General features: G+C 49.9%; 2 protein-coding genes across 8 annotated transcripts in view; both read left to right on the top strand.

Moving 5' to 3' along the window:
* The window catches only part of TCF3 (transcription factor 3), a 360,303-nt gene extending 356,548 nt beyond the window's left edge, over positions 1-3,755 (top strand). For all 7 annotated transcript variants that reach the window (XM_048496146.1, XM_048496144.1, XM_048496143.1 and 4 more), the window contains exon 19: positions 91-3,755. The gene's annotated coding sequence lies outside the window, so the exon portion shown is untranslated. The remainder of the gene's footprint in view (positions 1-90) is intronic.
* A 4,418-nt stretch (positions 3,756-8,173) lies between these two features.
* The window catches only part of RNF126 (ring finger protein 126), a 32,962-nt gene continuing 15,090 nt past the window's right edge, over positions 8,174-26,045 (top strand). The window contains exons 1-4 of the mRNA XM_048497214.1: positions 8,174-8,301; positions 21,347-21,405; positions 22,536-22,599; positions 24,588-24,832. Of these exons, the coding sequence (XP_048353171.1) occupies positions 8,227-8,301; positions 21,347-21,405; positions 22,536-22,599; positions 24,588-24,832 (443 nt within the window). The 5' untranslated portion in view covers positions 8,174-8,226. The remainder of the gene's footprint in view (positions 8,302-21,346; positions 21,406-22,535; positions 22,600-24,587; positions 24,833-26,045) is intronic.

The following is a 26,045-nucleotide window of genomic DNA, read 5'->3' as shown; positions in this document are numbered from 1 at the left end:
AGAACCTCCTGCAGCGTATTCCTGTGGGCAGAGATTCAGGATCTCTGTTTTTGTTCCCCCCCCCCCCCCCTTCTTTGTCCGTCTTTCTAGATGATTCCTTTTCTTCTTCTGGGAGCAGACGTCTGTAGGAAGAAGGGAAGGGCGTGCCCTGCCCCTGCCCCGTTGGTCCCCACCAGAAACTGTAGCCCTTTTAATACTGACGTACAGCAATGGATCTTCAGCATGGTCAAAGGAACTTTTTTTTAAAGAAGGAAAGAAAGGACGGAAGACAAGGGAAGAAGCAACTTTATCAAAAAACCAACAGCAAAGATTGCCTTAAAGTGTATATTCTGGAACTGTCAATGCATATCTTGAATTTACTGAGGGGGCATCGGGGAGGGGGGAGGGGGAAGCGTTATATTAAAAATGGCTTGTTCACAAAAGGCCAGCAGAAGAAATTGTGCCTAAGCGTAATATTTTTTTTAAAAAAAGAACATTAGTTAACGTTAATTTTTTTTAAAAAAAAAGTAGAACAAACATAGCGATGCTTTTTTGGGGTTTTTTTTTAATTAGCTTCTTTTTGCATATATGTTTTGTAAGTGAGGACGGAAAAAAAATTGTGTACAAAAAAAAAGATTTTTTTTTTGGTTTCCCATCCTTTTGGTTATTTTGTTTCCCCTGCTGCTGTTTTTATAGTTAATGTTGCATATTTTCTTTTCTTTTTTTTTCAAAGAAGATTAACCGGAAATATAAAAAAAAAATTGTACTAAGAGACTGGATGTTTAAAAAAGAGGTCGCATTTGGCTCCGTTAAGCCGCTCGATGCAAATTTAGGTAGGCGGACTAATGAATATTTCTGTTTGGCTCATAACTTCCTTGATGGTGAAAGAAATTCGGACTGTGTTGATAACATCCTTTTTGGCTTTTTTTTTCTGTCGGGAGGGGGGGAGGGCGGAGTAGAAGCCCCGTGTGATAACAAGAGGCTCTGTGATCTTGTCTGAGGATCTGTCCTGAAGGGATTCCTGGAACTCTTTCACCGTCTCCGCTCCTGAGATTTTTCAAATACTTTTCCGAGGACTGCAAAAAAAAAAGACGTATCTCTCGGTTCCTTTTGAGCTGTGAGGATATCGCATGGACCTCAAGATCAACGCATCAAAATGCTGCGGGGGTGGGGGGAAGGAAGGAGGGACACGCAACAGCGTGCGCACGGCACTGGGTCTGCGGGAGGAGCCTTCAAAAGGTATCCCAGAGGTGGAAAACTGTTCATTTTAGAGCACTGGAGCGCGCTGGCAAGGAACAAAAACAGGAGAGCGGCGGCTAGAACAAAGATCTCTTGGTGGACGGGGGCACCGATGGAAAGGTAAGGAACAAAACGCTTCATCCAGCAGACAAAGGGGAGCTGGAGACTGCACACGTTTAGGAAGAGAAGATGCTTTTGGTGTGAAGAACAGAGTTTCAGCCACCCCCCGGGCTCAGCTGGAAGCCACAACTGGAAATACACCCACACCTCTGGAGATGCATCATTGTCCCCCTCATCACCGTTCCAAGGTTGTTTTGGAACCCGTGTTGTCATTTCAGGACAGCTGTGTCTCTTCCCCCCACCCAGAATGCCCCAGAGTTATCCCCAAGTGCTCTTCGGAGAGGCCTGCCCCTCTTTGTAGACTGAAAGGAATGCCATCATCATATCCCTCCGCTTCCAGATCAATCTGCTGTGGGCAAGGCAGCGGGAGTCTCTAATCCAGGCGCGGGGGTGATTCAGCCGACGCAGGCCTCCTCTGGTGCAGCCGCTGCGTGATTTTGACAAATTGGGCCCAAGTTTGCAGGCTCAGTGGAGGGACCCATCATCTCGAAACGTGAGGTTCCAGATCATAGAATTTTGCTTTGAGGTTGGTGGAGAGGATGTTATTCCGGAGGATCGATGGGGGATCCCTGCTTTGATACCCGCTGCAGCTAATTTTCCTTGTGACATTGAAAGAGGAGCTTAACGGGGAAGGGCGTTGCGTTTTGCTGAACCCGTCAACTTCGGCGTTTCGACTCTTTGGTCCTGACACTAACTTGGATGAGAAGGCCAGTCTCTTTTGATAGGTCAGGCTATCGACTGGCCAAGAATGCGCCCAGCGGAGCCCTTGGATGCATCTATTCCATCCCACGATCTTACTCTGTTCCGGTCCTTTTAGTACTAGCTGTGCAGCAGAGGGAATTCCTATGTGCCTAGCGGAAAAAGATCACTGAGGAAGAGGGGAAACACAACTACCCGTATCACAAAGGTTGGCAGAAGGCGAGGGCAGGGCAGGATGCAAGCAGAGTTTCTGGAGCAGGCTTTCCTAATGCCACGAGGAAAGTTCCAAGGGAATACGTCCCCAAGTCCCCTCCAGGCAAACCCCTGCGAAGGACAAAGCCTCCTGACTCTTAGTGCCCGACCTCCCGAAATCTCTTTCCAATCCACCCACTTAAAAAAGAGAGAGAGAAAAAGAATGCTTCTTTTATTGTTGTTTTTTCAATGGTTCATTTTGTTTGTTTTAGTTGTGTGGTGATATTTCTGTTCTGTTGAGCAGAGGTGGGAAACTCACCTTCCTAAGGGTGTGTCCACACTAGAAATCGAAAACCCGGTTCAAACCATGGCATTTCTCCACCTATAGCTTCTTGGTAAAAGGACCCTACGATTTCCGTGAGGGAGCTGTCCTGGAGCCTCCGATTTGCGAATTTGGCACCCGTGGGAGCTGAAAGTGGTTTGAAACCTATTAAAAGTTTGTAATGTGGACACATCCCAAAGAATCTTGGGATATTTGTTTTTGTTTGGGTAGAGGGTTAAGAGTTTTAGGAGACGAAAAAGGGATATCCAGCAAAAAGAAGAAAAAGAAGTCTTAGGAGGAGCAGCATTGTGGGGAAATGATTTTTTTTTAAAGAAAATGGGGTTCAAGCAATACAGAGAACAAAAATGTAACTTGATTCCCATTAAACTATATTTTTTTAGGAGTGGGGGTGTTCCATATTTTTTAGCCCTTTTGGATGTTTTGAGGGGTTTTTTTGTTAACAGGGCTTTTTATATAAAAAATAAAAAATTTAGTCTGCTTTTGGGGGGGGGGGATGGCCCCGATCCAGCTAAAGCGAGTCGTGACCGAGTCTCATTAAAACAGTCGAGTTGCAATGGACGTGTAAATCCTGTCGTTTCAATGGGACTTCAGACATACCGAACTGCAGGCTGGATCGTGGCCCTTGGTGTCTTGATGCCTACATGTAAGTCCAGCTGTACGTAACTGGCTGAGATCCTTGTTATTAAAAAAATCCAGATACACATTATAGTTTTGAAAAATATATATATAGTATAAATATATATATATATGTATGCCTATCCCCAAATTAAAAAAAGAAAAGCTTTTTGGGGAAGGGAGGAGGGGGTCAGGATAGAGAGAGAGACATTTTTTTTGGGACTGAATCACAATTTCTGGGACGGGAGGGGGAGCACGGGGTTAAAATTGTGTTTCCGAGTGCCTCAAGATATGGATTGTGTTCATTTTTTAAAAAAATAATAATAATTTTATACAAGTGTCAAGAAAAAAAACACAGCTGGCTGGATTATTTGGAATTTTTAAATAATCCTTAACTTTTTTAAAAGTAGAATTTTGAGAACTGTCCTGTATATAACAGTAATGTAGCAATAAATGTGACATTTTATAACAATATTACTTTCCCCCCCCCCCCTCCCTGTATCTGTCTTTCAGATGTTGTATACCTATCAATGAAAAAGTTGTAATAAAGGGTTTACCTTGTACTAAACTTGTGTGTGTACGCTCTTCCTGCCAAAGAAATCTGCACTTCCTCTGCCTAACCTTGTCTTGGAAGGCTGTTGTGAAGATAAAATAAGGGGGGGATAAACTCTGCCCCACACCCTGACTGGGGGAATATTTGATCTGTCAGCAGCCTCTTAACCTTTTCCTCCATTTTAAAACCACGGTCACTGTATAGCTAAGAAGGTGGTGTCTCAAAACAAAGAGTACATCATCTGTGTGTTTGTGTGTCGGGTAGGGTAGAGATGGCCAACCTATGGTGCTCCAGATGTTCATGGACCACAACTCCCATCAGCCCCTGACAGCATGGCAGGGGCTTATGGGAGTTGTAGTCCATGAACATCTGGAGCACCATAGGTTGGCCACCCCGGTGTAGGGTTTTAAAAGCAAGAGATGGACAGAGGTGATTTTGCCTCAGTGTAGCAGTCCAGATCTCCCTTGGAGGTCTCCCATGCAAATACTAACCAGAGATGACCCCATCAAGTTTCCACGTCAGAACATCAAATACTACTTTGTTAAAAGTAAACAATATTTTAAGATGTATTGTCGAAGGCTTTCACGGCCGGATTCAACTGGTTCTGGTGGGTTTTCTGGGCTGTGTAGCCGTGGTCTGGTGGATCTTGTTCCTAATGTTTTGCCTGCCATCTGTGGCTGGCATCTTCAGAGGTGTATCACAGAGAAAAGTCTGTTTCACACTGTGTCTAGCAAGAATGGGAAAGTTTAGTGTGGCGCATTGTCCATGTCCCAGGGTGGGGAACCAATCATTAATCATCCACCCAAACACTTCATGATTGCTTCTACCAGAACCAATGTTTTAAAAGTTGTTCTCTGAGGCCCCTTCCGCACATGCAGAATAATGCGTTTTCAATCCACTTCCAATGCACTTTGCAGCCATGTGGAAGAGCAAGATCCACTGCAAACAATTGTGGAAGTGGATTGAAAGTGCATTATTCTGCATATGCAGAAGGGACCTCATGCTTCAGTTTCATCCCACCGTTTCTCCAAAAAGCTCAGGGAATCCTACATGGATTTATACCCTTTCTTCCCAGTGGGGGCTCAAAGTGGCTTACCTCACTCTCCTCTCCTGTTTTATTCTCACAACAACCCTGTAAGGTAGATTAAGCTGAGATTAAGCAGGGAATCCCACCACTCTTGATCCTCACAGCAATGTTAGTTATGCTTAAAAAATCGAGTGAATTTCTCAGGCCGCCTCAGTGTACCTCCTGGTGGAATGTAGAATTTGAGCTCTGCTCTACCAGTTCTTAGCCCAACCCTCTAACCAACAGATCCAGTGCGGTATAGTGGTTAAAGTGTCAGATCAGGATCTGCAAGACCCAAGATCGAATTCCCACTCTGCCATGAAAGCTTGCTGGGTGACCACGGGCTAGTCACACTCTCAGCTTAATCTACCTTACAGGGTTGTTGTGAGAATAAAACAGGAGAGGAGAGTGAGGTAAGCCACTTTGAGCCCCCACTGGGAAGAAAGGGTATAAATTTATACCCCACAGGGTATACATCAGAGGCATATCGAGGGAAAATGGAGCCTGTTGCAAAATCGGAGTCCCCCACCCCATATGGGTGGCCGCCCTCCCCCACCACGACCAAACAACTTTTTTTAAAGTCAGTGTATGGACCCCAGAGAAGGAGGAGGGGTTTGGGTGGTGATTTTCTGCCCCCCAACATGACTAAATGGGCACAGTCCAGGGACATTTGACCCCATATGTCCAGAGGTGGGATCCAGCAGGTTCTCACAGGCTCCCGAGAGTAGGTTACTAATGATTTGTGTGTGCCGAGAGGGGGTTACTAATGGGTGATTTTGCCACGTGATTTTTGCCTTCGTTACGCCCCTCCTCTCAGCAGTAGCGCGCAGAACTTGAAGCAGTCTAACAGGAGGTGCACCGGCGTGCGTGGCAGCCTGCGCCTGCGTGCATTCGTTTCCCGCCCAAGGACCGGCACAGCGGCTGCGTCCTTGCCACAGCCCCGGCCAGGAATGCCCGGCCACGCCCCTGTCGTGCCCCGCCCAGCCCCATTGGCGCTACGCCACAGTTTGAATCCCACCACCATGGGAACCTGTTACTAAAATGTTTGGATCCCGCCACTGCATATGTCCCCCAGGCCGGTACGTATAAATAGAATAAGTAAAGTAAGATCAAGTCTCCTTCACCCTACCCGTGAGAAGAGAATGCTGCATAGGGGCTACAGAGGTGGGTTTTGACAGGTAGACCGTGGTTCAGATTTCCACTCTGCCCTGGAGCTTGCTGGGCAATTTTGGGTCAGTGATTCTCTCCTGATTGACCTCACAGAGTTGTGAATGAGGTCCGCATAGAGGAGGGTGAGATCGTGTTTTAAGGCAGGATAAAAATCTAATGCAACCTGTTGGATTGTCTAGATCAGGGGTCTGCAACCTGTGGCTCTCCAGATGTTCATGGACTACAATTCCCATCAGCCCGTCACCATGGCCAATTGGGGGCTGATGGGAATTGTAGTCCATGAACATCTGGAAGTCAAGCAGGTTGAACAATCTAAATACAAGATGCTTAACATCTCTGTTTTTGTGAGGGGCAGCACTGTAGTTTGGGATCCATTACAACTTGACCAGTTTAGACTAGTCTGAATAGCTTTTATCCCAGGGGACTCTAAAGTCAGAGTCTTGTTCTAGAAGACTGGCTGCACTGTTCTTTTGCAAGCGAAACAGCAAATATTTTACATCATCACACCATTTATAATCCTTCCTTTTCTACCCAAAGCAGCGGGGGGAGTCATGTTGGTTTAAAGAAAGATAGTATAAAACAAGGAACGTTGTGGCACTTGAATAAACACTAAGGACACTTGACCATGGAAATAAGGCAGACCCCTCTCTGTAGATCAGGGGTCTGCAACCTGCGGCTCCGGAGCCGCATGTGGCTCTTTCAGCCTTATACTGCGGCTCCGTGTGGCCTGGAGGTCGGAGGGTAGCATAGGCGTGTCCCCCCCAGCCCTCCAGAGCAGTGCTGGAAGGAAAGGTGAGTGGAGGGGTTGAACCAGAGGCGGCTCTGTGCATGAGGGCGCCGCATCCCCTCCACTCACCTCTCCTTCCAGCGCTGCTCTGCAGGGCTGTAGGGGCATGCCCAGAGGTGGGATCCAGCAGGTTCTCACCCGTTCCCGAGAGTTGTTTACTAATTATTTGTGTGTGCCGAGAGGGGGTTACTAATTGGGTCTGCTTTTCCGTTAGAAATTCCGTTAGGTCCAAAAATCATAAAGTCCTGTTGTTTCCTATGTGGCTGGTTAGCGAAGGTAGAAAACGGGATAATTCTCCCTGCTGGGCTGTTTTAAAAACAAGTTTTAGAAATATGGCAAAGTTCCTGGTTTAAGGAAAGGATCCTTCTTTTGATTTCTAGAAACAAAATTAAGCATTTGAAACTATTAACTATTGGACAAGCAGTCAATTAGAGGAGAAGTAGTTGTTTCTGTTGGCAGTAGACAATAGGACTTGCTAGAATGAGTTTAAATTATGGACAGAAAGATACCAGCTGGAAATTAGGAACTTTTTTTTTACAGTAAGAGTTTTTTACAGTCACAGAGAAATTATTAATGCCCTGCCCCCTGAATCCCCACCCGTGCCCCCGCCGTGCCCCGCCCAGCCCCATTGGCGCTACGCCACTGTTTGAATCCCACCACCATCGGAACCTGTTATTAAAATTTTTGGATCCCACCACTGGACACGCCCATGCTGTCCTCCGACCCTTGGAGGTCGGGGGTAGCGTGGGCATGTCCCTCCAGAGCAGCTGCCATCCCCCCTCTACCATCCCCACAGCCACCATCCCCCCTCTGCCCCACGGCTCCATCGGGCAGAGGGGGTTTCCCTGCCCGGCACCGCTGCCTCCCACAGCGTGAGAGGCCCAGGCAGACTCGCTCTATCTATCTATCTATCTATCTATACAGATAGATAGATAGATAGATAGATAGATAGATAGATAGATAGATAGATAGATAGATAGATAGATAGATAGATAGATAGATAGATAGATAGAGATTAGAGAGAGAGAGAGACCCAATGCAAGTCAATGGCCCTTCCCGCCTTTCTTTCACTCCTCCTGGCATGCCGCACCACCCTGCTACGGCAGCCGCAAGGGAGCAAAAAACATCAAAAGTCGCGAGTTCGGGGGGGTGGGGAGGTGAGACCAGGAAGGGGCGGAATTTTTCCCCGGGTGAGGAAGCAGAAGGGGAAATGGAGGGGAGGGGAAGCATGGGGTCCCGCCCACTCGCATGAATTGGCTACGGTGGCCGAGAAGGGGAGGGAGGCCGACCCGCTCGGGGGGGTGGGGCTTTCTTGAGAGTGGGCGGGAACTGAGGGGGGGGGAGGGAAAGGAGGCGGGCCTCACCCCCTCAACGTGCTCTGAGTTCTGGCCCTCCTCGGGCGCCGTAGCCTGGTTGCGTTATTGGGCGAGGCCTCCTCCCCGCGGGGGAGGGAGGGAAGCAAGATGGCCGAAGCTTCTCCTCAGCCCGGGCGGTACTTCTGCCACTGCTGCTCGGCCGAGATCGCGCCGCGGCTGCCGGTGAGGAGGGTGGATCGGGGCGCGGAAGGAGGAAGCGAGGGGCGGGCAGGAGCGGGAGGGGGCTGAGGGGCGAGGTCGAGGGGGAGCCGGAAGAGGGTAGGGCAGGTGGGAGTGGGCTGAATGGGGGATGTGGGGGGGGGGTCCTTAAGGGGAAGCGGGGAGGGGCGACCTTTTGAGACATTTTCACCTGGATTGAATTGAATTGAATTGAATTGAGAAGGCCCTCAGTTTGGTGGGGGGGGGGGGAAGGGGTTGTCCTGCTCAGGCTTCTATTCTTATTTTGGGCTTATTGTTAGATTGAGTTGGAAGATTTTATTATCATTATTACATCATCATCCTCATTAAGTTGTGTGTCCCCCCCCCCTTTTTTACAGACGGTTCAGGGCTGGTTACAATAAGAGCCACAATAAAATCTCACACAGTAGGGCAATAAAACCAGTCCTATGCCCATAACACATTCCGCACTGAGACTAGAAATCTGCCTGACCGATCAAATCTTCCCCTGGACAAAAGCCCCACTTTCTGGCAACACGTGGGGGGGGGGGCACTAGTCAAGGGATTGGTGGGGGCCACAGCATCTTCGGGAACCCCTGAGCTAGAAAGCAGTCCTTAAGATTGGGCCTAAAACTCCAACCCCAACCTCCCCCCAAAGTGGGAGGGGCCTACAGGACACCTTGAGCCCCCCCCCATCCCAGTGGGGGGGGGGGAAGAGAGAGAAATCATCCAAATATGCATGAAGAGGCCAGTTTTTGCCATGTGCCGAAACTCCAGGAGAGTTGGCATCTGGTGGCAGGGCATCCCACAGTGCAGGGGCCTCTGTTGCGAGGGACTGCTCCTACCCCGCTCACCTCCAAAGGGAGCAGGACAGCCAGGTGGGCCTTCTCCTTTCAACTCAGTATCCAGGCAGGAATATAGGGGCAGATGCGCCCTCTCAAGTGCCCAGGACCAAAGTGGCGTAGGAGGTTAAGAGCTCATGTATCTAATCTGGAGGAACCGGGTTTGATTCCCCACTCTGCCGCCTGAGCTGTGGAGGCTTCTCTGGGGAATTCAGATTAGCCTGTACACTCCCACACACGCCAGCTGGGTGACCTTGGGCTAGTCACAGCTTCTGGGAGCTCTCTCAGCCCCACCTACCTCACAGGGTGTTTGTTATGGGGGAGGGGGTAAGGGAAAGGAGTTTGAGTCTTCTAATAAGAGAGAAAGGGGGATCCTCCTCCTCCTCCTCTTCTTCTTCTTCTTCTTCTTCACCTAAGCTGTGGAGGCTTATCTGGGGAATTCAGATTAGCCTGTACATTCCCACACACACCAGCTGGGTGACCTTGGGCTAGTCACAGCTTCTCGGAGCTCTCTCAGCCCCACCTACCTCACAGGGTGTTTGTTGTGAGGGGGAAAGGGCAAGGAGATTGTAAGCCCCTTTGAGTCTCCTGCAGGAGAGAAAGGGGGGATATAAATCCAAACTCTTCTTCTTCTTTAGGAAACGGAAGCTCAGAGCAGAGTCATGTGAGCTGCTTCTGAGTCCTTTGCTCTCTAAAATGCGTGATTTTTGTAATGTCCCCAATATAACTCTTATGGCGACTTATGAATGACCCCTGTTTTAACAAAGTTGCCTTTGTGCCATAATGAAAGATAGCATAGTTCTCTACAGGTTGCGGGATAGAGAACCAAGGACCACGCCAACCGTGGCTAAGTATCTCTCCCTCATATTTTCATTAAAGAAATAAACGCTTCCTGCCTACTACTAAAGATCTCTAAATCAAAGGAGCTCGAGAATAAGGGATAGGAATGGGGTTTTTTTAAAAAAAAGTTTGCTCCCAGATTCTTCAGTGTTTCTCTCCCCACCCTGGAAAAGTACATGTAGGGATGGGAGTAGCCCTTTGGCCACCATCTAAATTTCAAGGCAGAGTGGGGATTTGAATCTGGGTCATTCAGGGGTGTTCGGGCTCCCCATCTATAAGTACTTCCCTTCCTTTCCTACCCATACCTTATTTTCCTCATTGATTTCCTCTGCGTGAACCCCATCCAAATTAGACCAGAGAGGCCATCAAGGAGAGAAGTTCATGACTGCTGAATAGACTAAATTGCTGAAATCAACTTCTTCGCTAGTTTAAGCTTAGATTTTATCTGTACGTTTTAAAGCAATGGTTCTCAACCTTCCTAATGCTTCGACCCTTTAATACAGTTCCTCATGTTGTGGTGACCCCCAACCCTAACATTTATCCATTTTACAGATGGAGAACACTGATGCAGAGAGTCTTAGGCAGTGGTTCTCAACCTTCCTAATGCCGCGACCCTTTAATACAGTTCCTCATGTTGTGGTGACCCCCAACCCTAACATCTATCCATTTTACAGATGGAGAACACTGATGCAGAGAGTCTTAGGCAGTGGTTCTCAACCTTCCTAATGCCGCGACTCTTTAATACAGTTCCTCATGTTGTGGTGACCCCCAACCCTAACATTTATCCATTTTACAGATGGAGAACACTGATGCAGAGAGTCTTAGGCAGTGGTTCTCAACCTTCCTAATGCCGCGACTCTTTAATACAGTTCCTCATGTTGTGGTGACCCCCAACCCTAACATTTATCCATTTTACAGATGGAGAACACTGATGCAGAGAGTCCTAGGCGACCCCTGTGAAAGGGTTGTTCGACCCCCAAAGGGGTCGCAACCCACAGGTTGAGAACCACTGTTTTAAAGCATTTACAGTATATTTATTATGTGTTGCTTTATTGAAGTTGGAAACTGCTCTGAGCCAGATAAGGGACAGGTGTTATAAAAATTACATCACACAGTAAATGAAACACAAATGTCAGTTGCAGCCGGGACGTCTTCACCCAGGTTGACAACAGAGTGGTCAAGAGGTAGAGTCTAGTGTGCTCAACAGATGGGGTGATTGGGGGATTGCTGACAGAAAGTTCTTTATTTGTCTGAGGTGCTGAGCTCTTCTGTGTACTTACGTGCCCCACCAAGGAGTGTGTTCGTACATGATAACAGGCCCGCACTGATAAACTTAACCACAATCTACATTCTCTTTGGGATTGCTGCAAGTACAAAGCAAAAACTTGAAAGACATGTAGCTCAAGTAGATAAGAGAACCCTAATTTAAACGTGTAGTATATTATTTTCACATGTAGTCTATTATTAAGGAGTTAAGCATGTAGGACGCGTTGTTGAAAACCATTCATTCTTTAGATGACAACACTGAGACACAAGTTCCAGGAATGAGGATCAGAAGCCACGCAAAAGAGATTCCTCGAGAAAGTGGGACAGGTGACAGGACAATCACAGCATCAGCGATGGGCTCTTCAGATACCATTTGAAACTGTAGATCGTTGAGCCAAAGCAAAGATCAAGCGAATCTGCACCACAAAACTTACGTCCTAAGCAGAGAGAGAGAGAGATTTGGGTGTTGGTGTGTGTCTGTCTGCTTAGGTTGCAAGTTTTGTGGTGTAGATTCCCACTCTCTTTGATATATATGTATAAAAAATAAGGTAGTTTCCCCCTACCCTGTCATGGCTAGCCCTCCGTCCCTGTCTCCTGCCCTTCCTTGGCAGTCAGCCTGTGACATACCCCATCCTAGACAGATTTGTTCTTCTGCCTGCTTCTTCCATTCTTATTGCTGACCTTGGCACGTCATATTGGCAGAGTGGCACACTGCTTGTGCTTCCTGCCGCTCTATTCAGTTAGATGGGGAGGGGTGGCATGCAAGGGAAGGGGAGGGACCCGGCATCTGGACATGACCCTAGCGGAGGGAGAGAGTGAGGGGTGGCATGCCAGGGAAGGGGAGGGAGGGGTGGCATGCCAGGGATGGGGAGGGAGGGAGGGGTGAGAGGCCCGGCATCTGGACATGACCCACCCACCCTAGCGGAGGGAGGGAGTGAGGGGTGGCATGCAAGGGAGGGGAGGGAGGGGTGGCATGCAAGGGAGGGGGAGGGAGGGAGGGGTGGCATGCAAGGGAGAGGGAGGAGTGAGAGGTCCGGCATATGGACATGGCCCACCCATCCTAGCAGAGGGAGAGGGAGGGGGGCATGCAAGGGGAGAGAGGGAGTAAGGGGTGGCAATCAAGGGAGGGGAGTGAGTGAGGAGTGACATGCAATGGAGGGGAGGGAGTGAGGAGTGACATGCAGTGGAATGTTCACAGGGATATTGAACCAGTTCAAGATGAGTTATTCAGTTGTATGTACAACATGGGTCAGCATAGGGGCATGTAAAAGGACTGTTAACAGGGGAAGAGATCAGTAAGAGAACGAGGAGAACCGAAGGGGGGGGAAATGAGCAATTTTTTTAAAAAAAAATTCCAGATAGGTGAGAACTCTAGTGATGGAGAAGTAAGAATAAGCAGAGCTCTGTTGGCCAGTTAGCCTGATCTGCCATTTCTGCTAGCCCGCCCGCCCATGCATTGCTAGTGGTCTAGTGGCTAAGAGCAGCAGACTCTAATCTGGAAAACTGGGTTTGATTTATCACCCCTCCACCCGAGCAACAGACTCTTTATCTGGTGAACAGGATTTGCTTCCCCGCTCTTTCACACAACCGGCGGACTCTAATCTGGAGAACTGGATTTGCTTCCCCGTTCCTTGGGCTAATTGCAGTTCTCGCAGAACTCTCTCAACCTCCCCTATATCACAAGGTGTCTGTCGTGGAGAGAAGACGGGAAGAAGAAGAAGAGTTTGGAGTTATATCCCCCCTTTCTCTCCGGTAGGAGACTCAAAGGGGCTTACAATCTCCTTGCCCTCCCCCCTTCACAACAAACACCCTGTGAGGTAGGTGGGGCTGAGAGAGCTCCAAGAAGCTGTGACTAGCCCAAGGTCACCCAGCTGGCATGTGTGGGAATGTACAGGCTAATCTGAATTCCCCAGATAAGCCTCCACAGCTCAGGCGGCAGAGCTGGGAATCAAACCCGGTTCCTCCAGATTAGATACATGAGCTCTTAACGTCCTACGCCACTGCTGCTCCTTGAGTCTCCTTCCAGGAAAGAAAGGGGAGGTATAAAACCAGTTATTCTTGTAGTGACATCCTTTTGAGGCCCCCGAAGAAAACAAGGCAAACCTGTGTAAAGTTTTCTTGCCTTTAAGCATCTGTTCACAGGTCTAAGATGAGAGAGAATAAAAGGATCACAACGTTGTGCTTCGTGTTTTTGAGTGTTGAAAATGCTTTAAGTGTATTATCTTGTAACCTTATCACTGGGGATGGGGGCGGGGGTGGGGGGTGTTATTTAAGTCATTTCATAAGACAGGGACAAGGTTTAGACCAAAGTCTGTCTGTTTCATAGCTTGCTCTCTCAGCTTAGTATGCTGTGCCAACTCTCAAAGCGAAAGTGAGACCAGAGATAGAATTGCGACAGCTGAGTCAGAAAGGAGGCTGGTGAATGACCCGTTGTGGTAGCTGGGAGTGTGTGTGTGTGTGTGTGTGCGTGCGTGTGTGTGTGTGAGAGAGAGAGAGAGAGGAGGGAAAGAAAGAAAGAAAAAGAAAGAAAGAAAGAAAGAAAGAAAGAAAGAAAGAAAGAAAGAAAGAAAGAAAGAAAGAAAGAAAGAAGAGGCAGTGGGAGAAGGAAGGAAGGATCAGGAGGGAAAGAACGTTGCGTATTTATTTAATTCAAATATTTGCACCCAAATAGAGCCCCGACGGTCTGGAAACACTGACAACCTTTAAAGCCGTCTGGGTCTCCTTCCGGCCTGTTCTCCCCCTGGCAGAGCTCCGCAGTTGTCCCAGCTTGCTAGACATCCAGTTTCTCTCCAGAGTTTATTTCCCTCCCGATTTATCTACCTTGCTAGATCAAGACAGAAGACCAGCCGAGAGCGAGAGAGAGAGAGAGAGAGTGCATCCTGCCTTCTTTAGGTTCTTCTTTGCATGCAGGATTCCGCTAGACGGGGCGGGGTGTTTTGTGATCTGGCACGGGCACTTCGGAAACCCTGTGTTTCAAGCGCAGCAGTGTGGAGCCAAACCAGTCTTTTCAGGGGTGGCAAATATGAGCAGTTCCGCTCTTTGAGATATAAGTTGTTCTGACACACCCAGTCCTTCCGGTTAGCCCAGCACAGGTTTTCGTGGCCGAGCGCAGGTGCAGAATTCCTCCTCAGCAGATGTCCCCACCCTGACCTGGATAGCCCGGTTGGACTTGATCCCAGCTGATTTCAGAAGCTAACCAGGGTTGACCCTGGTTTGCCCTCGGATGGAAAGACCCAAAGAGGTCCAGGGTCACTAAACAGAGGCAGGCAATGGCAAAACCACCTTGAAAAGCCTATCGGGTTGCCGTAAGTCGACTTGTTGGCAAAAATAGATGTCCCCACACTGCCTTGAACCAGATGGCTAAAGTGAACCCTTTTTTGAAAAGTTGTCTGTGGTAGATTGGACGCGAGGGCGATCTGGCTGCGACATCTGCCACCCCGTTGATCACCAGGGTTGATTCGGCTGATCTGGCTGGCTAGGCGGGTGTCCCCCTACCTCCCTCACCGCTCCATGTGCGCCCCTCCCGAAGCTGCGCACTCAGTGGAAGAGGACGACCATCCCAGTTAGGAGTGTACCGTTCTTCGGTCAAGGGCATACGATAGCTACGCTCCCCTGCTAGAACCTCCAAACAAACTCAAGGTCCGTTTGTGTGTCTCTGGTAGTGTATTGTCAAAGGCTTTCAGGGTCGGATTCAACTGGTTGTTGTGGGTTTTCCAGGGTGTGTGGCCGTGGTCTACCAGCCTGGAAACCCCACAACAACCTGTCTCCGATAGCTTGCAGAGGGTGTGACGCATGTTCTTTTCTCATGGTTACTGCCACCAAACCTAAACTGTTTACCAAGTCTCATAATTTTATTAAAGCTGCGATGAAAGTGTTGTAGTGCCGTGTTTCCCCGAAAATAAGACAGTGTCTTCTATTAATTTTTGCTCCCAAAGATGCGCTATGTCTTATTTTCTGGGGATGTTTTATTTTTCTGTGTTCTGTTCGTCGGGCGTGCTTCCAAACAAAAACTTTGCTACGTCTTACTTTTGGGGGATGCCTTATATGTCACACTTCATGCAAAACCTCTACTATGTCTTATTTTCCGGGGATGTCTGATATTCGGGGAAACAGGGTACTTAAATTAATATGGGGTAACCTTGCTTTTCATCGCAGCTAGAACTAACCTCTCGCCCAACGGGCACCAGCCTTTGCTTCCATAAGAGAAAAAGAAGAAGAAGAGTTTGGATTTATATCCCCCCTTTCTCTCCTGCAGGAGACTCAAAGGGGCTGACAATCTCCTTGCCCTTCCCCCCTCACAACAAACACCCTGTGAGGTGGGTGGGGCTGAGAGAGCTCCGAGAAGCTGTGACTAGACCAAGGTCACCCAGCTGGCGTGTGTGGGAGCGCACAGGCTAACCTGAATTCCCCAGATAAGCCTCCACAGCTCAGGCGGCAGAGCGGGGAATCAAACCCGGTTCCTCCAGATTAGACCCATGAGCTCTTAACCTCCTACGCCACTGCAGCTCCAAAGAGCTGCTTCGGAGTAATCCACAATATCTCCCCAACACACAGGATTGTTGGGGGCAGAGGTTGAGGCTGGGTCTGCTTTGCCCTGTGCTGGCCTGACAAAGTTCAGGAGGAAGAGAGTTGGGGGGGGGGGGGCAGCTGCCACGAGTTACAGACCTGTAAACTTTGACCAGGCCAGATTACTGCAGCCTGTTGAATGCAGAGCGATGCTCGTGAAGCACCTGTTGAATGCAGAGCTGTCCTCGAGGCTTTATCCGCTGCTACTTCCTCTCAAAAAGGATATTGAGGAGATAGAAAAAGTGCAGAGAAGGGCAACAAGGATGATTGAGGGACTGGAGCACCTTCCCTATGAGGAGAGGCTGCAGCGTTTGGGACTCTTTAGTTTGAAGAGGAGACGTCTGGGAGGGGAATATGATTGAAGTCTACAAAATTATGCCTGGGGTAGAAAATGTTGACAGAGAGAAATTTTTCTCTCTTTCTCACCGTACTAGAACCAGGGGGCATTCATTGAAAATGCTGGGGGGAAGAAATAGGACTAATAAAAGGAAACACTTCTTCACGCAACGTGTGATTGGTGTTTGGAATATGCTGCCACAGGAGGGGGTGATGGTCACTAACCTGGATAGCTTTAAAAAGGGCTTGGACAGATTGATGGAGGAGAAGTTGATCTATGGCTACCAATCTTGATCCTCTTCGATCTGAGATTGCAAATGCCTTAACAGACCAGGTGCTCGGGAGCAACAGCCGCAGAAGGCCATTGCTTTCACATCCTGCATGTGAGTTCCCAAAGGCACCTGGTGGGCCACTGCGAGTAGCAGAGAGCTGGACTAGATGGACTCTGGTCTGATCCAGCTGGCTTGTTCTTATGTTCTTATGTTCCTGGAGAATATGGATCAGAGCAGATAATGCCAGCTTTGGAGCCATCCCATCGGCGTCTGTCTGGTTTCCAGGTACAATTCTCAGCTCTGGTTATTACCCTGAAGCTCTTGTTCACACTTGCGTCAGCCCAACAATGGCTCCCGGCTATCCTTTCTTTTGGGGCAGTGTGGTTGGCTTCATTGAGCAAGAGGCTTTCCCGACTTCTGGGACAGCCTCCCTGTGGGTTGGGAATCCCACCCCTCTTAGCCTGTAGGGCCTGTCTGTAAGACATGGTGTAGTGGTTAAGAGCAGGTGGATCCTCACCTGGAGAACCGGGTTTGATTCCCCACTCTGCCATCTGAGTGACAGAGGCTTATCTGGTGAACCAGATTTGATTCCGCACTCCTACATACCTGCTGGGTGACCTTGGGCTAGTCACAGTTCTTCGGAATTCTCCCAGCCCCACCTACCTCACAAGAAGGAGGAGGAGGAGCTTGGATTTCTATCCCCCTTTCTCTCCTGTAAGAGACTCAAAAGGGTTTATGAACTCCTTTCCCTTCCCCCCCATCACAACAAACACCCTGTGAGGTAGGTGGGGCTGAGAGAGCTCCGAAGAACTGTGTCTAGCCCCAGGTCACCCAGCTGGCATGCGTTGGAGTGCACAGGCTGATCTAGTTCCCCAGATAAGCCTCCACAGCTCAAGTGGCAGAGCGGGGAATCAAACCCAGTTCCTCCAGATTAGAATGCGCCTGCTCTTAACCACTGTGCCACTGCTGCTCCTTAACCACTACGCCACCGCTGCCCCACAAGGTGTCTGTTGCGGGGAGAAAAAGGGAAGGACCTCGTAAGCCACCTTGACTCTCCTTACAGGAGAGAAAGGTGGGGTACAAATCCAAATTCTTGTTCTTCGGCAGACAGTTATTTGACGATGGACAGAGGCTGAGATGTTGGTCCAAGCGGTAGCTTTGCGGAGAGGTGTCTGTGATGTTTTATTTGGGGTAAATTGATTTTTATATCTCATGGTTGTACTTGTGTGTGGCTAGCCACAGTGAACCTCCTCGAATAGAGCGGGATACAGACGTGTCCACTGGGACGGACTTCTGTCTCCCTTCCCGACACTTTGACATCTGAACTCCCAGCTGTGCCTTTTATGCCATTCAGTTTTGCTTCCCCCCCCCCCCAGGTTTCATGAGCATGTCGCTTGGCATTTGAAGGTCATGCCCCCCCCCCCCCCCCAATACACAAACAACTTAGATCAGTGGTAGTGAACCTTTGGGACTCCGAATGTTATAGACTACAATTCCCATCAGCCCCTCCGAGCATGGCCAATTGGCCATGCTGGCAGGGGCTGATGGGAATTGTAGTCCATGACATCTGGAGTGCCAAAGGTTCGCCACCATGGACTTAGGTACTGTTACTCGGGGGACATGAACAGTTCCAGAAATCCCCAAACTGTGTGCCAAGAAACCTGATGCACCGTGGAGAAATTAACTTGCCTCCCCCTGCTCGGACTAATTCGGCTCTGTGTCTTCTTCGGGTGCGGTCGGATCGTACTTGAGAATGCAAGATTCCACTTTGCCAGATCGGAACAAGAATCTGTCTTGTTCACCAGCCTGTTGTATAGAACAGCCGGCCAGATGGAAGCCACCGGGATCCACTGGCCCCTGCCTGGTGGAATGCTCTACCTCCAGTTGTGCGGGCCCTGCGGGACCGTGGTGAATTCCGCAGGGCCTGTAAGATGGAGCTATTCCCCCGGGCTTTTGGAGGGGCTGGCCGCGGTTCTATTGCCCCCCATTGAAACCGGAACTAAGCTGCCTTTTCCATCTTGGTAGGGCCCTGATTCCATCCTGGGCTCTGTCTCTCCTCCCTTCTCCTTTGGCCTTTAGACCAGGCGCCTGTGTGTGTGTTTTTACACAACCTTTGTTGTTTAATTGGTATTTATTGTTTTTATTGCTGCTGAATTTTAATGAGTTAGATTTTATGTTATATTGATTTACTGTTCTGGAAACAGTCATGTTGTGAGCCGCCTCGAGTCCTTCGGGGATGAGGCAGCCTATACATTTAATTAATAATAATAATGATGATGATGATGATGATGATGATAATCCCTTGAAATCCATGTCTCCCCTCCCAAGACGGGGGTGGATGTGGTATCCATTGCCTTTGTACACAAAGATTGCACTGCTAAGAGCCTCTGGCAGACCTCTCCTTTGTGAATTAGGCAAATTTGCTTTTAACACTGCCCGGCAGAGTGGCCAGTCTCGTCAGCGAGTTCTCACATAATCCTCTCCTGAATCTGCTGCGGTCAGCTTCGGTGTTTTCCAAGTCAGGCATTTCTCTTTCCGATTTTTCTATGACCGGTAATAATTTTATAAGCCTTTCGTGTGTGTGTGTGTGTGTGTCCGTCCGTCCGTCCGTCCCTCTCCACTCACCCTGTCCCCAAGACCCAATCTCTGTAACCTTTCCTCACAGAACATAAGAACATAGAACATAAGAACAAGCCAGCTGGATCAGTCCAGAATCCATCTAGTCCAGCTCTCTGCTACTCGCAGTGGCCCACCAGGTGCCTTTGGAAGCTCACAGGCAGGGTGTGCAAGCAGTGCCCTTCTGCGGCTGTTGCTCCCGAGCACCTGGACTGTTCAGGCATTTGCAATCTCAGATCAAAGAGATCAAGGTTGGTAGCCATAGATTGACTTCTCCTCCATAAATCTGTCCAAGCCCCTTTTAAAGCCGTCCAGGATAGTTGCCATCACCACCTCCTGTGGCAGCATATTCCAAACACCAATCACACGTTGCGTGAAGAAGTGTTTCCTTTGGTTAGTCCTAATTCTTCCCCCCAGCATTTTCAATGAATGCCCCCTGGTTCCAGTATTGTGAGAAAGAGAGAAAAATGTCTCTCTGTCGACATTTTCTACCCCATGCATAATTTTATAGACTTCAATCATATCCCCCCTCAGACGTCTCCTCTCCAAACTAAAGATGGGCTTGCCCATCTGTCCTTTGCCTATCTGCAGACTCAAGGCAGTGGGCCGGAAAGCCTGCTTCGTTGGTCTCAAGAGGACCAGAGTCGAACCAGTTACCGTTCTGTTGGGGGGCTTCTTTGAGGTTCATGGCGGCTGCGGCTTTTTGGTTTAAGTACAGGCGCTTCACCTTATAAAGCAAAATAAACTTTTTTTAAAAAATGGACTTTCAGGTTTGTTTCGGCTCCCTGCTCTACACTTTCAAGAGCAAATCCTCAGAAGGCCCTCAGAAGTGGGGATTCTGTGCCATGGGGGACCCGGTCGGCTGTGTGACACTTACGTGCAAAAGGGTTGGAACCAGAGGTGGGATCCAGCAGGTTCTCACAGGTTCCCGAGAGTAGGTTACTCATTATGTGCGTGTGCCGAGAGGGGGTTACTAATTGGTGATTTTGCCGCTTGATTTTTGCCTTAGTTACGCCCCTCCTCTCAGCAGTAGCGCGCAGAACTTGAAGCAGTCTAGCAGGAGGTGCACCGGCGTGCGTGGCTGCCTGCGCCTGCGTGCATTCGTTTCCCGCCCAACGATTGGCACAGCGGCTGCGTCCTTGCCACAGCCCCGCCCAGCCCCATTGACGTTACACCACAGTTTGAATCCCACCACCATGGGAACCTGTCACTAAAAATGTTGGATCCCACCACTGGTTGGAACGCTTTTAATTTTAAGCTACTGCGTTTTGACCTAATCGCCCTTTTAGGGGCCATTTTATTTCTACTTGTTCAGTCTTTTGTTGGTAACGTTTCATGTTGCATATCAGTGGTGTAAAACTCTGCTAACAGTATACGAAGCCGAGCTAATTTTGCTGCATTGGGTTTTTGTTCACTGGTCAGTTTTGTTGCAGATGAACCATATACTTGAGTGGATCGACAGGGCTGATGGTTGGCTGAGCAGATGGGCGAAGTTGGGGAGAAGCAAATACATACCGGGGGGAGGCTTGATAAACCCCCTTTTGAGGGATGGGCTCCTCCTTTCTTTGGCTCTAGGAAGATGTGCCACTTGCACAGGTGACTTAAGAACATAAGAACGAGCCTGCTGGATCAGACCAGAGTCCATCTAGTCCAGCACTCTGCTACTCGCAGTGGCCCACCAGGTGCCTTTGGGAGCTCCCATGCAGGAGGTGAACGCAATGGCCTGCTGCTGCTGCTGCTCCTGAGCACCTGGTCTGCTAAGGCCTTTGCAATCTCAGATCAAGGAGGATCAAGATTGGTAGCCAGAGATCGACTTCTCCTCCATAAATCTGTCCAAGCCCTTTTTAAAGCTGTCCAGGTGAGTGGCCATCACCCCCTCCTGTGGCAGCATATTCCAAACACCAATCACACGTTGCGTGAAGAAGTGTTTCCTTTTATTAGTCCTAATTCTTCCCCCCAGCATTTTCAGTGGATGCCCCCTGGTTCTAGTATTGTGAGAAAGAGAGAGAAATTTCTCTCTGTCAACATTTTCTACCCCATGCATAATTTTATAGACTTCAATCATATCCCCCCCTCAGCCGTCTCCTCTCCAAACTAAAGAGTCCCAAACGCTGCAGCCTCTCCTCATAAGGAAGGTGCTCCAATCCTTCAATCATCCTTGTTGCCCTTCTCTGCACTTTTTCTATCTCTTCAATATCCTTTTTGAGATGTGGCAACCAGAACCGAACACAGTACTCCAAGTGCGGTCGCACCACGGCTTTATATAAGGATTTCTTGGCTAAAAGGCGGTGTCTCCCGTTTCTGTTTCTGTAGGATTATATCTGCCCAAGGTGTGAATCTGGTTTTATTGAAGAGCTTCCAGAGGAGCCCAGGTAACCAGCCTCTTTCTGATCCTGAATAGCTTGAATATTATCTGCGGCGTATGCTTTTCACTTTTGCAGGGAGCTTCCAAGCCTCCCTGCTGAGTTCTGTTGGGAATTCCCAAGCGGTTTCCTTTCTAGCAACTGCGTAGCCAAGAAGGTCAGGTGGTTTCTGGGCAGCTTCTTCTGGCATGTAGAAAACAAGTTTAAGACAAAAGCTAAAAGAAACAGAACTCGTTGCGGGTTGGCCTACCCTTCCAGAACGGTTAGTCCTCTCTGGCTATAACTTCGCCTGTAGAACATTCCCAGCAAACAGAAGATAACCCATTTCAGTGATGGCAAAACTTTTTGAGACCAAGTGCCCAAATGGCAACCCAAACCCCACTTATTTATCGCAAAGTGCCAACCCGGCAGTGTAACCTGAATGCTGAGGTTTTGGTTTAGAAAAAAACGGTTGGCTCCTTCTTCCTCTGCCCCACCCGCTGGAGCAGGGGCCAGCCTGCTCTAGCCTCCAACAAGTCCCTTGCACACCGCTCTGTGCCTCTCTAGCATCTCTGCCTCCTCTGCGTCCCCCCTCTCGGGCAGCAGCCCCCTGGAGCACAGGCACCAGGCCCGCCAGCCGAGTCCTCTCTGCTCACTGCAGTGCACGCATGTCGTGCTCAGTGGCTCAGCCCAGCCTAGATGGGTGTGTCGGGGGGGGGGGGGATTTTCCACCCCCACATGACGAACTCTATCCGTGCGTGCCCACAGAGAGGGCTCTGAGTGCCACCTTTGGCACCCGTGCCATAGGTTCGCCATCACTGACCTATTTTATTTCTGATGCTGGAATTTGGCAACAAATGTGCGGCCTTTCGGTGAATGTAGGATTTAGTCTGTGTTAAGTTCAGTCCACTTGGGGAGAGGCGTTTTAAGCCGCAAAACGCGACCTGGAAAAAAATAAGTGAAAACCAAAGGAGTTTTAGTCCACCTCCCCATGAGTTCCTTGACTCGTGATTTGCGGGAGGAGGGGAGCGCTCCGGTCTCTGTTGAGCCTCACCTTCCTATTCAGGCATCCGTCCTCATAGGCCGGAAGTGTTTTCTTTTCCAGGCCCAGTTTCCCAATCTGTTCAGCTGAAACGTTGCTTTTTTTTCTCTCTTCTCAGGAATATTGAAAATGGCTCCAACTCTTCAGCCTCCACCAGCGACCAGAGCAGGCATCCGTTCGAGGTCAGCCGAGTTTTGCCCGTCCCCAGACACGGCTTCAGGCTGGGCGGCCAGCACTTCTAACCCGTGGGAGGCTGCTGCCGCCACCCATTGATCTTTAGCTAAGGCTGTACGAGGGGTTGTCACCGCTTCTCCCATCTTTGTCATCCTCCACCTTAACACAACGCAAGGTGCTAGCGTAGGGGTGCCCGAACACATGCCGGGAGGAAAGTGCCCAGGGTTGCTTGGAGGAATAAACAAACGGAATCATTTCAGACTTCTTGGAGGGTTTTTGCCAGATCAGGCCTTTCCCCCTTCCAGTTGGGGCCAGCGATCCTGTCTCATCCGTGCTGCTGGACAAGTTTGTTTGTTTGTTTGTTTGTTTGTTTGTTTGTTTGTTTATTAAATTTGTAGGCCGCCTCATCCCCGAAGGTCTCGAGGCGGCTCCCAACATGGCTGTTCCCAACAGCAAATAATACAACATAAAATTAAGCCATTAAAACTCAGCAGCATTTAATAAATAAATTAAAACAACCAGATTATGTAATCACATATATACACAGGCGCAGGAAGGAAGGAGGGAGGGAGGGAGGGAGGGAGGGAGGGAGGGAGGGAGGGAGAGAGAGAGAGAGAGAGAGAGAGAGAGAGATAGGCAGGGCCCAAGGTGGAATTAGGGCCCAACCAGATGGTCCAGGCTGGCAGTTTTGATTTAATGGGGGGCAGTGGAACCGCGGCCAGCCCCTCCAAAAGCCCGGTGGAATAGCTCTGTCTTACAGGCCCTGCGGAACTCACCAAGGTCCCGCAGGACCCGGACAGCTGGAGGTAGAGCATTCCACCAAGCAGGGGCCAGAGCTGTAAAGGCCCTGGCTCGGGTCGAGGCCAGCCGCATCCTCGCAGGGCCTGGGATCACCAGCAGTTCTGGTTGCATGGAGATGCAGCCGAGATCACCAGCGCTGTGCCTGCTTGCCATAACTTCTGCCTTGTAACCTAGAAGACATGTTAGCGACCAGTGACTCGTGCAGGAGAGCAACAGGGAGTCATCTGTCACGCTCCAAAAGTACACCTCTTTGAGGGCTAGTGTGACCTGTGCCTTTAAATTTTAATCTGAAAGACATGCCTCAGCTGCTAGATGCTTAGGAATCTCCAGACTGTAGTACCAGAGCAGAGCCTTTTTGGTGGTGGTGACTTGTCTCTGCACAGCATCCTTCATAAGGCCCAATCAGGTCCCTCATCTGGCTTTTGTCCCCCACTATTTGTTTACCGAGGCTTTAAATTCTTAAACATTCTTTTAATAATAAGGTTGGCTTTTTTGATTGCTTGATGGCTGTTTATTTACTAATCTCTTTCAATGTGCCTCTCAGACACAGGTGTCAAACTCGCGGCCCTCCAGGTGTTATGGACTACAGTTCCCATCATCCCCTGCCACCACGATGCTGGCAGGGGATGGTGGGAACTGTAGTCCATAACATCTGAAGGGCCGTGAGTTTGACACCGAAGAGATCACTTTGGAAAAGAAGCTGATAGCTGTCAAGAGGGGAAAAACATCTTAGGGGCAACAAGTCCTAAACCAGCCCATAGAACTGGGAGAAAAGAGAGCGAAGTTAATGGAAAGAGCCACACTTCAGTGGGTACAGTGCCCACTCTTGCCGGCAGAGCATCGTGAATTGAATCCTTGCTCCCGTTAGGGCAGGGGTCTGCAACCTGCAGCTCTCCAGATGTTCACGGACTACAATTCCCATCAGCCCTTGCCAGGCTGGCCAATTAACCAGGCTGGCAGGGGCTGATGGGATTTGTAGTCCGTGAACATCTGGAGAGCCGCAGGTTGCAGACCCCTGCGTTAGAGCATCAGGGACTGTCAATCGGATAGATTTGTTCTTTTTATTGTGAAAAGCTTCTGTCTGCCTGAAACCCCCAGAGAGGAGCTTCCAGTTGGAGCACGGCTGCCGTAGGAGGATCTGCGTTTCGGCTCTTCTTGTGGGGGCCTTCATTTGTGTTTCCCTTCCTCCCTCCAGAACGTGGATCAGCACTTGTTCACCCTGCCGCAGGGCTACGGCCAGTTTGCCTTTGGGATATTCGATGACACTTTTGAGTTTCCAGCCTTTGGGTCCAACGCACAGTCGGAAGACAACCGGGACGCCGAGAACCGGCGGGAGAGGGAGCACCAGTCTCGGCACAGATACGGCGCCCGGCAGCCCCGGGCTCGCTTCACCACACGGCGGGCCGCTGGCAGGCATGAAGGGGTGCCGACGCTAGAAGGGTGAGGAACCTTTCGGGTAGCGGGCGGGGGGAGGGGCCCCCCCAGAGTGGCTCAAAATGAACATTAACAACTGGATTGTGGTTACGTTTTGGGGAGAAGAGAAGAAGAAGAGTTTGGATTTATATCCCCCCTTTCTCTCCTGCAGGAGACTCAAAGGGGCTTACAATCTCCTTGCCCTTCCCCCCTCACAACAAACACCCTGTGAGGTAGGTGGGGCTGGGAGAGCTCCGAGAAGCTGTGTCTAGCCCAAGGTCACCCAGCTGGCGTGCGTGGGAGTGCACAGGCTAATCTGAATTCCCCAGATAAGCCTCCACAGCTCAGGCGGCAGAGCTGGGAATCAAACCCGGTTCCTCCAGATTAGATACACGAGCTCTTAACCTCCTACGCCACTGCTGCTGCTTCTTCCTTCAAGGGTCCAGACGGTGGGGTGCTCTCCCCTCCGCCCACCGTGTGACCTATTCTTCACAGAGAAAAGGATTGGCCAGGCCTGGACCAGAAGGCATCTCCGCTTTTCTCCCGAAAACCACTCCTTTTCCTGTCCGTGCAGCGAACAGCGGCTGGTTCCTTCCGATCTGTTCCCTCTTGCTTTACCAGGCTGCTGGCATTATTAGACCTCACTGCAGCGTTGGATGTGGTCGATCGCGACCTTTCGACCCATCGCCTGGCTGCTTCCGGGGTGCGGGGCACTGTCCTTCAATGGATTGCCTCGTTTCTCCATGATAGGGGTCAGCAGGTGTGGTGTGGGGACCAGGCCTCCTAAAGGTGCCTGCTTCATTGCGGTGTACCCAGTAGTGGGATCCAAAAATTTTAGTAACAGGTTCCCATGGTGGTGGGAATCAAACTGTGACGTAGCACCAATGGGGCTGCTGGGGCACGACGGGGTGGCCGGGTATTCAAGGGACAGGGCATTCCTTGGCGGGGCTGTGGCAAGGACGCAGCCGCTGCGCCGGTCCTCGGGCGGGAAACAAATGCACACAGGCGCAGGCTGCCATGCACGCCGGTGCACCTCCTGCTAGACTGCTTCAAGTTCTGCGCGCTACTGCTGAGAGGAGGGGCATAACTATGGCAAAAATCACGTGGCAAAATCACCAATTATGAACCCCCTCTCGGCACACACAAAGAATTAGTAACCTACTCTCGGGAACCTGTGAGAACCTGCCGGATCCCACCTCTGGGTGTACCCCAGGGGGCCTTGTTGTCCCCGCTCTTATTT

The sequence above is a fragment of the Sphaerodactylus townsendi genome, linkage group LG05, assembly GCF_021028975.2.
Source record: "Sphaerodactylus townsendi isolate TG3544 linkage group LG05, MPM_Stown_v2.3, whole genome shotgun sequence".
Classification (NCBI taxonomy): Eukaryota; Metazoa; Chordata; class Lepidosauria; order Squamata; family Sphaerodactylidae; genus Sphaerodactylus; species Sphaerodactylus townsendi.
Note: the sequence above shows the minus strand (reverse complement) of the source record. Positions and strands in the feature narration are given on the sequence as shown.